The following is a 14,828-nucleotide window of genomic DNA, read 5'->3' as shown; positions in this document are numbered from 1 at the left end:
GGACTGTTGTAATCATATTTCTAGAGTCCCAGCTCTCAGGCTGCCACAGCTCTCGGCTGTCCTATCTTCCACAGCTCTCAGGCTGCATATCTCCATCACGTTGGGGTCACCACTTATTGCATTCATACTGTTATTAGATTTCTAAAGTCCATACCTTCTGGGTGGCCTTCTCACATGCAGCTCTTCCCAGCAGTGCTGTTCCTTGTGGCTTCATCAGGGCTCCTCCAGGACTCTCAACCCACCCCTTTTTATCCTAGTAACCCTCACGAGCCACAGGTACTGCCCATCTAAGGACTTCGCAGCTGTAGCTCATTTAGAATAACTAGCACTGGGGCAAGGCCACTTATACAGTACATAGATATTACAGGGACTCCTACTATACTACTATAAAGGATTACATCTCACTAGCTTTGGAAACTCAAAGGCAGCTGGTCGGATCAGCGGAGCCATTCTCAAGCTGCCACACGCCCATCACAGCTCTCACCAAACGGCACTGGAGCAGTTGCCCAGCTGTGGATGCACAAACAGCCACAGAGGACAGACTGCCCAGCCCACCGAGTGACTGAGCTCCGGGGGTGCATTAGTGCTCCTCTCTGTCTAATTAACCAACAAACCAACATATCTGACTGTTCAAACCTTTGAAATCTGCTGCTGTTGCCAGTGGTTCTGAGGCAAACCAGCACCAGCCTTGCAAGGCTCTCACTCACTCCTTGCATGAGTCTCAAAAGGCAGAGGACAGCATATGTGGAAATCTCCAACACCACATTTTTGTGGTCATTACGACCAAATCCTCTACCAGGCATCAGCTGTGTATGAGCTTTAGGTCAAAAGGAGTTCTACCAGCGTAACAAGAGCACAAGGGGAAGCTGTGGCTTGGTGCAGCACCCTGCACACCCGTGTCAGTGGTACACCCAAAGGCCACATCAGATGTGGTTCATACACCCTGTGGGCTGGGCTGACAAACCAGCTGTCACAATTTGGAAAAGCAACAATAGTGGTGGAGCACAGCTCACCACAGGACCCCTTGGTGGCGGAGCACAGCTCACCCCAGGACCCCTCAGCAACAGGGTCATTACCCTGCAGTGTTCTGCACACAATGACAATCTTCTCTGCACTCTGTTTCTGGAGTTGTGAATTACTGTGTAACACAGGAAAAAGGATCATACTGGGAGAAGGAATCTATTTCCTCTGCCTAGAGACTTTCACAACTGTCAAAAAAAATAAATTTCACTTTAGGCAAAACAAACTTTTTTTTTTGCTATATGGTTTGGGCTTCCTGTCTCCCACATTTTCAGGATCCCAAGTTCGGTTCCCTTATCGTGACACCAACCCCATCACGACAAATATCCTTTGTGAGAGTGCTGGCAACCTTTCCTGTAGCCCAGAGTGCTGCCTTGAATCCCAGTGTGATGCCCTGTACCCCACAGAAGTGCCCTGAACCCCAGTGTGATGCTCTGTACCCCACAGAAGTGCCCCGAACCCCACTGTGATGCTCTGTACCCCAAAGTAGTGCCCTGAACCACACTGTGATGCTCTGTACCCCAGAGTGGTGCCTTGAACCCCAGTGTGATGCTCTGTACCCCACAGAAGTGCCCTGAACCCCAGTGTGATGCTCTGTACCCCACAGTAATGCCCTGAACCCCAGTGTGATGCTCTGTACCCCAGAGTGGGACCCTTTACTCCAGACTTGTGCCCTGAGCCCCACTATGATGGTTTTCCCCTCGCACTTTTCGGGTATCATCACTCAAGACAGCGTGCAGGGTTTGTTAGTTAGTTAGTTCGTTTGTTTGTGTTCAAACCACACTTTTTGTCTTTTCCCAAACGATTTAGGATGCCAGCAGCAACCATCATCAACCCGCCGCTCCTGACGAGCGAGCAGCAGCGGCGGGACAGCCCCGAGCCGCTGTTTGGAGCTGCCGCGGTGTTTGTCGGGCTGGGCTCGGGGCGCTGCGGCGATGGAGCGGCCCCTCGGCTCTGCCCGCCCGGCTCTGCCCGCCCGGCTCTGCCCGCCCGGCTCTGCCCGCCCGGCTCTGCCCGCCCGGCTCTGCCCGCCCGGCTCTGCCCGCCCGGCTCTGCCCGCGGCCCCTCCGCTCTGCCCGCCCGGCTCTGCCCTCGACCCCCTCCGCTCTGCCCGCCCGGCTCTGCCCACGGCCCCTCCGCTCTGCCCGCCCCGCTCTGCCCGCAGCCCCGGCCCCGCCGCCGGGCCCCGTGCGGACGTGGCGCAGCCGGGCCGGGCGCGCTGCCGAAGGCCGGCCCGGGGGCGGAGCGGGCCGGGGCGGGGCGGTGGCGGGCAGCGGAGCGGAGCGGGGTGCGGGCCGGGCCGGCGGGGCATGGCGGGCGGCGGGGCGCTAAGGGCGCTGCCCGCGCTGCTGCTGCTGCTGCTGGTGGCGGCGGGCGCGCTGGGCAAGCCCACGGCGCGGCAGGAGCGCGCTCGGGCTGGAGCCGCGCAGCACGAGGACCTGCCCGGCTTCCAGTACGACCACGAGGCCTTCCTGGGCAAGGAGGAGGCGCGGAGCTTCGACCAGCTCAGCCCGGAGGAGAGCCGGGAGCGCCTGGGGTGAGCGCCCGGGCCGGGCGGGAGACGTGGCAGGGGGAGGGCCCGAGCTGGGCCCGGGGCGGAGGAGGCGGCCTGGGGCTGCCTGAGTGACCGAGGGGACAGCGGGGCTCAGAACCCCAGAGCGGTGCCCTGAACCCCGCAGTGGTGCCCTGAGCTGCAGCGTGGGACCCTGTATTCCAGAGTAACGCCCTGAACCCCAGTGTGATGCTCTGTACCTCAGAGTGGTGCCCTGAAGCCCACTATGATGCGCTTTACACCAGAGTAGGACCCTGTACTCCAGAGTAATGCCCTGAGCCCCAGTGTAGGACCCTGTACCCCAGAGTAGTGCCGTGAACCCCACTGTGATGCTCTGTACCCACAGTGGTGCCCTGAACTGCAGTGTAGGGCCCTGTACCCCAAAGTAGTGCCCTGAACCCCAGTGTGGGACCCTGAACCCCAGAGTGGTACCCTGAAGCCCGCTGTGATGCTCTGTAACCCAGAGTGATGCTCTGTACCCCAAAGTAGTGCCCTGAACCCCACTGTGATGCTCTGTAACCCAAAGTAGTGCCCAGAACCCCAGTGTGGGACCCTGAACCCCGCTGTGATGCTCTGTACCCCAGAGTGGGACCCTGTACCCCACAGTACCCCAGTGTGATGCTCTGTACCCCAGAGTGGGACCCTGTACCCCACAGTACCCCAGTGTGATGCTCTGTACCCCAGAGTGGCACCCTGTATCCGAGTGGCTGCAGGTCGAAGCTCTGGGTTGTGACTTCTCTCCCACCCCGCTGGTTTTGCAAAGGAGCAGCCAGCAGTCCATGGCTTTGGGGTTCCTCCCTGCTGCCTTTTGTGGCCCCACAGCAGCAAGGCTGTCAGAGGGAGCTGCTGTGCTGGACCTGCTGCTGGAGGCTTTGCTGCTGCTGCTCCCTGCCTCTGGGACAGCTGCCCACACCACATCAGTGTTAATGAGTTTCAACCATTCCTTCTCTACAGCCACGTTTACAAGTGCTCTTCAAGCATCTTCCCACTTGTGCCTTCTTTGCTCACAGTGTTTCAGCTGCTATTATTTCCATGCAAAGGGCAGGGACCGTGCCTTACTTTACTGCTTCTCCGTACCTTTACACCTACAGTGAAGCCAGATCACTAAGCAGAACTAAATTTAATAGGAGTTAAAGAAAGATCCTTTAATGTAGTTACCACAAAGAAGATTGCTTAAAATACCCTGCATGTTCTCACTAAGATTCCCTGCTGCCTTCTCTCCCCCAGGGAGTTGCACTTGCTAATTTTCTGTCTAGTCCTACCATAAGCAGCAGCACTGCAATCTCATTCTTGATCCTTCTCAAAGCTGTCACTGCTATTTGTATGTCTCAGAGAGTAAACAGATGAAATGATTACCAGAAATTATCGACTCCATCCTCATTGTTTCAAGAAGGAGCAAAGGAAACCATGTTCTCAGCACACATGGCTGTGACCTAGATTCTCATCACTTGTGTCACCAAAATGGACATGCCCTCCTAATATTGGTCTGCACTTACTGGTACAGATAATTCAGTCAGGGATGTGATTTAACAACACAGATGTTTTTAAACAATTTTTACAAACTGTAAAGCAAGGGAAGAAGTTTTAACTAATTGATCTCACTGATTGCCCTTTGGAGGGGTGACACAGGCATGTTAAAATACAAAGTCAATAATTACCTTTTAAATGGAGGTGACCCTCTGAGGACACGTTGAGGGTGAGTGCTGTGCATCTCAGCATCAGGGATGTGGCTCCTGGGGGACTTTTGGGAAAGTTTCATAACTTCCAGCATTCCCCAACCTTGTAATCTTGGATAGCAGCGCAACTGGGAGGTAAAGAGAGGATTAAAAAAACATCTTGTGGTTTAATAGTCACATGCTGAACCCCTTCTCCCCATTTTTGTTATGGGCAACTTCTGTAGTGGGTTACAAACAGAGTCACTTTTCAGCAAGTGGCTGCTCTTAGGAAGAAGGCAGATTTAATTAAAAGCTATTTTTAAATGATTTCTAGGAGAAAACAGAAACATATAGTCTGCTGCTCTAACCAGAGTGCATGCCGCTGTATTTATAAGGCATTTTACCTTGCTTAGGAAATGTGGCAGCACATTGGTCATCCCAATAATAACAACAGTAAAAAGTGAAGTCCACACAACAGCTTTTTACCTGTGCCTCTGGGAGCCTATAGGCTTGTTTTATTGTCCCCAAGGCTGTTTTATTGTCCCCAGCTTCAGCTGAGAAGTGGGATGAAATAGTGCCCGTGGATGCAGTGGACCTATAAAAACAGGTGAAAAGGAGAAGACATGAAACATTTTCTGGTACACAGAAAATGTGTACCTGACTTCTTTCATGTTACACATTGCCAAGAGCTACCAGCATAATCATTTAATACCTTAACAGTAGAAAGAAATACCAGTTAAACAAATGAAATTAAATCATTGTGGGGAAAATCTGGTGACAAATATAGTCCCTCATGCAGGGAAAGGGACCACTGGCAATGGATACAGAAGAGAAAAGGTTTTCTAGTCAGTTCATCCACACTTGACTAATTCAGAAATGAAATTCAGCAGCCCCTTTTTTGCCCCATAACTCAAACAACATGTTCACAAAACCAATCTGATACTATCAGGCTCACACAACATTGCTGAAGTTCAGCAGAAGCTGCTGCTGCTATTTCAGCAACCACTTCTGTAACAAAGGCTTGGGCAGAGACATTGCTTCACTACTTGGGCAGTTCCAAACGTGGTTTCTTGGTGGAGAACCAAGATGTGGAATTGCAAAGAATGTTTAGATCATTTTCCCTGAGGTTTAGGGAGCTCACCTGCTGAGTGTCAAGTCAGGATTTAGACAGGTCAGCTCCTGCTCTTCCCCCTGCATTGCAATGGCACCTCAGTATTCCATGGGCACGGCAGGAGCTGGCCACTGGATGAGGCACAGGGCACCTGCAGACAGGCTGCCCCTGCACCTCATGGGCAGGGGGAAGGCTGCTGGTGTGCCCAAAGCCAGCCTGGATGTGCCAGAGAGCCAAGGTGGATGTGCTCAATTCCAAGAGCAGGCACAGAAGGCAGCTTTACAAGCTCGGCCCCAAAATGGTGAAGTTCATCAGTTGCAGAGAGATTAATTGCAGTGAGATTAGTTGCAGAGAACATAAATGGTAGAGAGAGCACTGTCCTTTTTTTTTTGAACTGCAGCTGTGAGCAGAATGTTTCACTGTTTCAACAGTGAAACATTCTGGTTTCAACAGTGCTGGCAGCTTTACACTGGACAGAGGTTTATAGCCCTTTTAGTCTCTAAAATCCCAAATCTTCCAGCCATGGCTGGAGACCTGCTGCAGACTTGATGCTGCTTTAGTGAGTAACAGCATTCCTGGCAACACCAGCAGTACTGATTTCCACTGGGAATCAAGGAAAAGAAACAAGGGACAGGCTGGGAAGGGGAGACTGTACCTGGTGTACATCCCCAGCATTACACACTTCACCCTGATGTCAGCCTGCTGCAAAACCAAAGGAGAAACTGCAGGTGTCCACCAAATCCTGGATTTTTGCTCTGCTTGCCTCCAGCAAGTTTGAGTTCAGGCGTTGTCCTGAAGTGAAGTTGGTGTCTGTCACGGATATATTTTCTGAAAAATCCTTTTGCTAGGATTTTTCCTGCTGAGAAGCCTCAGAGGAAAAGAAAAACAATAATTATCTGCTGCTGTGGAATGCAACAGGTGCATCTTTGATTGGTCCATGTGAGTTGTTTCTATTTGATGACCAATTGCAGGTCCATCATTCTTTTCCGTGTTAGCCTTCGGATGAAATCCTTTCTTCTATTCTTTTAGTAGAGTTTTAATAATTTCCTTTTAATATATATTTTAATATATATTAATACAAATATTAATATATATATTATATATTACATATTATATAATATATATTATATATTACATACAATATAATATATATTATATATTATATTTTATATATTATATTGAAATTATATTATATATAATATAAAATTATATAATAATATATAATATTATAATTAAATATATTATATGTATTATATATTATATATGTTATATATAATAAATAGATAATTAAAATTATATTACATATAATATTACAAATAATAATAATTATATATTATGTTTTATTATTAATTATATTAATATATAAAATATATAAAGATATATATTAAAAGATATAAAATACATATTTTAATATAGATTAATGTAATTTTCTTTTAATATATCATAAAATAGATCATTTTCCTTTTTAACATATCATAAAATAATAAATCAGCCTGCTGAAATATGGAGTGAAAATTCTCATCTCTTCCCTCATCCTGTGACCCCTGCCAGCACCACCACAGGTGTCTCCTGCTCTGAGCCAGCACAGCCACTCCCTGTAGGCAGTGAAGAACAGATGCCCCTAAGACAGGAGGCACAACCTAAGAAAGAGAAAACCAAGTATTCTCTGCTCACTAATTTTAGTTGTGCAAGTTTCCTTTGGGTTATTCATAGCAATGCTGAATAACAAACAGAGACACATTCCTTTATATGATGTGTAAAATGCAGGAAAACCTTAACCAGTAGGACAGCTTTAGGAGTTTGGGGCACTGTGTTTTTGTGGAAAATCAGGGCCAGATGAAGATCACTAAAATTGGCCTGACATGCAGTAGGGTTTTAATGATGCTGATCTCTTTTTACAGGAAGATTGTGGACAGAATAGATGATGACAAAGATGGCTATATCACAACAGAGGAGTTAAAAACCTGGATTAAACGAGTGCAGAAACGCTACATCTATGAAAATGTGGCCAAAGTTTGGAAAGATTATGATCTAAACAAGGATGATAAAATTGCCTGGGAAGAATACAAGCAAGCCACATATGGTTATTATCTAGGTAAGAGAACAGATTGTATGATCAAGGATTTTTAAGATTATAAAATATGATTTCTTGCCTTGCAGACAACTGGAGGTTGTTGTCACATTTAGGACTCTTGAAGCTCACATTAAATTTTATGGATGCTCAGAGGTCAAAAGCACTTTTTAGTTATTTATTGCAGCCCTTTGCACATGGGTCACCAGCACACAGAAGGTTTTGTAGAGGTATCATTAAATATACTGACACAGCTGAATTAAAGTCTCCTCCAGTTAGAAATATATTATTTTTTAGCATTGAAAAGGGTACTTTAATTAAAAAATAATATATTGTCTAATTAACTGTATTTGTGAATTTGGTCTCTAAAATCCCAAGTCTGGATGTTAAAAATGTAGCCTGTGTCTAAGCTGCAGCAAAGTTATTGATTAAAGTCATTCTTGCAGAATAACATGCTTCAGACTGTGATCAACAGCAAATGAAAATCCTTAACAAATCAGGCAAAATAAACATTTATTTAAAAATATACCTGAATTCTCCCCACCCCCCTCCATGTTCCCTTTGCTTTTATAAGTTAATGAAGGAAGAGGAGGAGAAGAGATCACTTAAGCTAAAGGGCAATACTGACAGAGCAACAAATCAGTATTAATTGACCATTTATACTTACTGGAAATGAGAAAACAATATTTACCTACCACAGAGGCAGTTTCTAGAGCAAGCTTCCTGTAGCAGTAATAATTCCATAGTCTACCTTAGATTTAAATGGAGTTTGTTACATTTGTGAAAGGAAATATTTAACACACAGTCCCTGCAGAATTATCCCTGGAACCCTTCTCAGCCCTCTGTCTTTCTACCTCTAAGCCCCAAGATTTGGAGAGCAGCATTGTGGGCTTGTGTTAATGAATACTTAAAATTCCCATCTGTAATTCCTGACCCAGTCTTTTTCACATGTGTTTGTCTCCCAACATGTGAATTGTGAAATTGTTATGAGTATTTTTCATTTTTAAAGTCAGTTTACTGATCCTATTTTAAAAATTATATCAAATACCATTGCTTTTATGCCACTGAACACTCTGAAAAAATGCCATTGTTTTAAACTGAAAAGAATTGTTAGGTTCCCTGTAGCAGAGGTCTAGCACTGAGATAATTTCAGTCAGTCTGCCACCTTCTGAACCTCATTTCCTTGGTTTGCTCTTCTTGAAACTGAAAAGTTGTGTGGATCATACTGATCCCTAAAGATGAAGAAAACTTCTGTGAATGAAGTCTACCCCAAATATTGCCTCAGTGGTGCTTGTAAAGGCAGATAAAAAAAATCTCTGAGGGAATACTGCAAAACCATTATTCTGGATTGTAACAGAAGGCTTGCTCAGAAATTTACCTCCTACTACTGTCACCTTTAAAAATCAAACCAAGTATTTGACCCCCGAGTTTTAAACTTCATGGGGAAGAGAATTTCCATTTAGAACAACAGCTGTTCTGGCAATAAACCTTTTTATTTCTAAACTCAAACAGCTTTGTTTTGCTAGAATGTTTTAAAGGAGAACCCCTCTGAGATCATCTTGATTTGTCTGCAGAAAATCCAGAAGAATTCCAAGATGCAACTGATCAGCACAGCTTTAAGAAAATGCTGCCCAGAGATGAAAGGCGATTCAAAGCTGCAGACCTGGATGGAGACTTGGCTGCCACTCGTGAGGAGTTCACTGCTTTCCTGCACCCAGAGGAGTTTGAGCACATGAAAAACATTGTTGTCTTAGTAAGCAAAGCAAAATCAATGCCATTGTTTCTGCTTTTTTGGGTGAATTTGAAGGCTTCTCTCACCTTTCCAGGCAGGGTTTAGAAAGAGGCACACACAAAAGCTAAGTGGGGAACAGAAAGGGGTGCCTTTCGTGATACTCACTTGGTTTAGAAGTCTCAACATAAGAAAGACTTTTTAAGTGCACTTAGACAGCTCCTAAATTGAATCAAGAAACAATCTTGGGGCACAGACTTAAACCAAAATATAAGGAGGGTGTGCTGACATACAGCAGCTGAGTGTTTCATGCAGGCAGGGGCTTGAACTGCCCCTAACATAAGCAGTTCATTCATACAGGGAATTTTTTCAACATGAAAGGATATTTTTATATTCATTGTGCAAACAACAGTCCCACTGGGTTTAGTGAGACTACATTCACTTGTGTACAGGGGCAGGTCAAGGCCTCAGAACATTAAATTATCAAAGGCAGGTAATCAGAGCTCTCAGTTTTTTCTTGATGACTTTCATGCAAAATTGTTTTCCAGGAAACCTTAGAAGACATAGACAAAAACGAGGATGGTTTTGTGGATCAAGATGAATACATTGGTAAGTGTTGTCACTTGTTTTTTATATAATCTCCAGTCCATTTTTCCATCTTCTCTCAAACTGGCAGCAGCATTAACAACCCAGAGTGAACAGTTCAACTATTTTATACCAACCATCCAATCCAGAAAGTTTAATTTCATTTTAGGTAGATAGCAACATGACCAGGAAGAATTCCTCATGCTTCACAACACAAAATTCTCCTCTTGCTCTTATTTAGCTCAGCTAAGAGTTATATGAGAACAAAAGAAGAGAATCTGGAATAATATTTTTCATGGCATGGATATTCTTTGTATATTGCACCATGTTAACTGCTGTTTGAAGGCATTGTTTAGAAATGCAGGAGGATCAGAAAATGAATTAGTCTTTTCCCAAATAAATGGTTTTGGATGGTGCTCAAATATCCAAAACACCTGGGAATCAACCATTGCAAAAAGAGAAAGTTCACCTTGTTCCTGCTAGGTTTTTTTTTCCTAGTTTAATTAGTAAGTAAAGCCCATACTTCTGTACTGATGATACCATTCTATTTTGATGAGTTTTAAATCCAGAAAGTAGCACTAAGAAGGCATTAGTGCAAAGTTGGATGAAGCTTTCTGTTTCTAGTGGTGCTATAAAGATCACTTCACATAGAATCAGGAACAATGTACACACACTAATTAATGGCAGGGGGTTCTGTTCCTTGTAAATTATATTTAGCCCAGAAAGTGAATGCTATTCATCTATGACTGAAATAACAGAGCAGCATAATTTCCACAGTAATTTCAGTTCATTCAGTGACATTACCTACATATAATTATAAGGTAATTGTCAACATTTGTTACCATGTGAATGCTGGTTTTTCTTGTCTTCTATAGATAGGAACATAGAATGTTCTAGTCACGATCACCCCACATTGGCAAGGATGATAAAAATCAAATTGACAGGACATGTCAGTTGCTTCAAATAAACAATATAATTTGCACTTTAAAAAATGAAAAAAGAAAGTGAATGTGTTGTCTGAAGTTTTCTTCCTGAGTTGAGAAAACTATGCTTAAAATATTCCTACTTTCCTTTTTCAGATGTAATTTTTTTAAATTTTGATGAAGTTGGGATTAAGAAACCAACAGAAAACTAAATCTCTTCTTTGGTAGCTATTAAGGAGCAACAAAAAGAAGTCCAAAAATTTCAGTCTCTAGATGGAGTATTTGTTGGGGGGATCTGTTGAAGCTTATAGAATGATCCACCCTCCATTCCCTTCTTTGCTCCCATTTTGTCTTTTGCAAAATTTGGTTTAGATTTACACAAGCAGCGGAGCAAAATGCCTATAAAAGTGTTGAGCAGAGAGAACTAAATTCTCACTGTGCATGGGCAGGTAACAGAATATTTCAGGGACACTGGGGACAGTGACAATGGAGAGCCTCAGCCCAGTGTCAGGGGTACTTACTCCTGCCTTGGAATTCAGCATTTGTGTTTCCCACAGGTACCAGCCAGCCTCTGACCCTCGCACCATCCTTGAGGGTCCTTGAAAACCAAATCCAAAAGGCACTGGAGAGGAGAGGAGTAGTGTCACAAAGCAGGTTCAATTCTAAATAGAGAAGTGGAAGGCTTGAGGATGAGTAGGAAAGGATTGGCCACAGTGACCAGAAGGATGACAGAGACACCACTCATGACTTGGAAAGCCCTGTGATGTAAAGAACATTCAGAAGTCAGTTGGTTTTAATAATCACTGCTGCTGTGCTGTGTTTATGCAGAAAGCAGCTGCCACTGTGGCTCGGTCCTACCCATGCTCCCAAAATGCAGCACAGGAGGGACGTGCAGAGCAGCTGGGGTGTGTGACCTCTGCATCCTGCCACACACACTGCTCCCTCCCCAGGTCCCAGGCTGTGACCAGTGCTCTGTGCCTGTGGCTCCTCACACAGTGCACCATGACTCCTGACTTCTCCAGCTCTTTCCTGCAGGAGTGTCTTCTGCCGGAATGTGCTGCAGCACTGCATGCCTAAAAGAGAGCTGATCTCCTAAGCTGAATGTCTCTCACACAAGATTTCTCTAAAATGCATGCAGGTTCCATTTAGCAATTTTTGTTTGCCTAAATTCCCCCTGTGCCTTTTTTCCTGTAATCACTCTGCTGGCTGGAATCTGATCTTATCCACAAAGACATTTGCTGGCAGGGACAAGATAAAATGGCTGAGTTCCTTTCTCCCCATGTGACCAAGCCTAGCACTAAAGCTTAAGACTGCTGTTCAGCCAAAGATCCTTAGAGGATTTTGTTCCTTCTGAAATTCAGATGATGGCCTTTGAACATGTTAGCTCTCCTGTTAGCCCCACCAGAAGTGCACAGGTACGATATAGGGTGCTGTGAGAATGGGCAGAATCACCAGCAGTGAAGAAACAGGCCTGAGAGAAGATACAGCTACTCCATCTACACCCCACATTTCTCTTTCTGTGCAGAGACACAGAATGAAAAGTTCTGTCCTCTCTGTTCAGTGCAAAGAATGAAAAGTTCAGTCCCCTCTGAGGAACACTGGAAAAGTATCTTTATTTTGTGCTTAATTTGCAAAGTAAATAGGACTGAAGTAAGACCCTTATTTCCTCTCCAGCTGATATGTTTGCAAATGAGGAGGGTGGACCAGAGCCCGACTGGGTGATTACAGAACGTGAGCAGTTCTCAGATTTCCGTGATCTCAACAAGGATGGAAAGATGGACAAAGATGAGATCCAGCACTGGATCCTCCCCCAGGACTATGACCATGCACTTGCTGAAGCCAGGCACTTAGTCTATGAATCTGATGTAGACAAGGTATGTGGTGCTCCAGTGTTGTTTTTAAAGAAGTTATATAGGGTCTTGTGGGTTTTTTAAAACATCAGGTTGCAGGAATTTATTCCTAATACCTTTCTTTAGAGGCTAGACTTGCTAATGGATTAAAGAAGCTAGACTTTTCTTTAGAGGCTAGACTTGCTGGTGGACTAATGTTTCCATGACAATCTCAGTTGGTAGTGTTAGAATTACAAAGTGTTACAATACAGTTTATCAGCTCTAGAAGGTCCCTTGGTTTTCATTAGGTGAGATGAGAAACTGTCACTGTTTTAACACAGCAAAAAAATACTCTTTTTCCTTTAAGAGTGGTCATTACTTTTGTATGTTAATATAGACTAAAAGAGGTAAATAAAGTTACATTTAGATACCCCTTGTACTCAAATGTAGGGGTAGCAAACCCACTCTCAGTTCTATATTCAAGCACATACCTTTCACTTAAACACTGGCTCTGATCAGGGACAGCATATGAGGAACCTGAAAGCCAAAATGCTCTGAACACAGAAACTGCTAACATAAGCAACCACCTTCCACAAAGTGCGCCAGAGGATTTTTGTTTCTGCAGTCAGGAAGATGAACCAAACCACAAAACTGTGCACTGTTAACCTACTGTTCCTACTGCTTGGCATTACAAAGAGCTTTCAGTTAGCAGTTGGACCTGCCTGAAGCTTGTGGGGCTTCTGTCTTCCACTGAGGCCCAAATTTCACTCACTGTGACAGCTACAAATGATTGCTGAGCCTGCAGTCTACTGCTGTGAAGAACTGTTTCCCAGGGCTCTTGCAAGTCTGTGCTGGTGTGTCTTTGTGTCTTAGACTTAGTTCTGAAAATATTCTTACAGAGTTGTTGTTTTTTTTTTTTTTTTTTCCTTCTACCAGGATCAAAAACTAACAAAAGAGGAAGTTCTAGACAACTGGAACATGTTTGTTGGAAGTCAAGCTACCAATTATGGGGAGGACCTCACGAGAAACCACGATGAGCTATGATTCAGTGTGCCAGCCAGTGTGCCACACATCTTTTCTCCACCTTACTGAAATCACTGTGTCCATCCCCTCCAGGAGGGAAGATGGCCAAGGGACACTCACAACTGAATGACTTGCATTAATATTATTTTTAACATGCCAGCTTATTACCTCAGAAACCACGTAGAAATAGCTTTTTTACTCCTTTCACATGATTAAATACAATCTTTAGTTATTAGAGTTTTATTTTTGAAAAAATTAAGAGGGTAACTATTCTGAATAGGTTAGAGCTTGGCATGGAAAAGGGACTTTTAAAAACATTGCAAAGATCTTTAATAGCCAAGTATTTTCTTCAAATACCCACTTTTACCATAGTGAAATGCGCCTAGGATTAGAACCCTAATGTTTAATCAGACTTAAGTTATTTAGTTGTCTTTTCTAATAGTTTAGAGGTGACCCTTTGAGCCTCCTGCCCGGAGAAGAGTTTGATACCAGCTTTGTCTCCACAGAGTAGCTGTGTTGGGCGAGTGCTGCTGCAGCCCCCTGGCTCCTGCTGCAGTGTGCAAATGCACAGGTCCCTTGTCCCCGACCCTGCATTCCCAGGCAGGCATGCAGAGTCCAGCCTGGCAGCTGCTCCTCCCACAGCAGGGTAATGTACAGCTGTTTGTGGGCCCTTGGCCTGGCTGCTTCCTGGGAGGAGCTGTGCCACATGGAGCATAATTTATCTCCTGCTTTTCACACTTCACCCCAGCCCTGCTCCTGTTCGCACAGTGTGAATGGCAGCAGCTCTGTGACGGAGAGGGAATGAGACATGTCATCCCTCTGGGCCTTCTGTCTCCTCTGCCACTAAGAGGACAGATTCTTGTGGCTGAACTTCTGGGTTTGTGTGTTTATACCTGTAACTCTAGAGACAGCTCTCCTTCCAAAAAAGGGGGAAGTTTTCCACATAGGTGCTTTATTTTTTACTGTATAATGTGAGTTGTTACGTGTATATTTTTATATAACCAACTTCTCCAAGTTTGGTTGTTTTTATCTGTACTGGTTTGAAAAGAAGCACAATAAAACCAATACTTCTTTTTGACACTGTGAAGGTGCAGTAACACTAACACAGATTAGCAGAGAGATGATGTGAAAACACAAACCAAGCCTCTGAAGCCAGTAGTTACCAAAGCACTGGGATGGTCATTTCCAAAAGCATCTGGACATACAACCCCAACTGTTCTTTGTCACCTCAATAAATAAAAAGAAAAGCCAAAAAGAAGTGCATTATACATAGCAGCTGTAACTAGAATTTGTTCTGGACACCAGTACTGGGGGATCAGGACTTCCCAGC

The 14,828-nt window shown here is 44.5% G+C and overlaps 1 protein-coding gene across 1 annotated transcript; it reads left to right on the top strand.

Moving 5' to 3' along the window:
* The first annotated feature begins 2,330 nt into the window (after positions 1–2,330).
* Positions 2,331–14,525, top strand: RCN1 (reticulocalbin 1). Its single transcript, XM_054283707.1, has 6 exons — positions 2,331–2,557; positions 7,240–7,433; positions 8,984–9,162; positions 9,687–9,747; positions 12,321–12,520; positions 13,412–14,525. The coding sequence occupies exons 1-6, from the start codon at positions 2,331–2,333 to the stop codon at positions 13,517–13,519; spliced, it is 969 nt and encodes a 322-aa protein (XP_054139682.1). The 3' UTR covers positions 13,520–14,525.
* The last annotated feature ends 303 nt before the right edge of the window (positions 14,526–14,828 follow it).

This window comes from Melozone crissalis, unplaced genomic scaffold (genome assembly GCF_028551555.1).
Source record: "Melozone crissalis strain CALT ecotype California unplaced genomic scaffold, PUWL_Pcris_2 ptg000038l_1, whole genome shotgun sequence".
Classification (NCBI taxonomy): Eukaryota; Metazoa; Chordata; class Aves; order Passeriformes; family Passerellidae; genus Melozone; species Melozone crissalis.
Note: the sequence above shows the minus strand (reverse complement) of the source record. Positions and strands in the feature narration are given on the sequence as shown.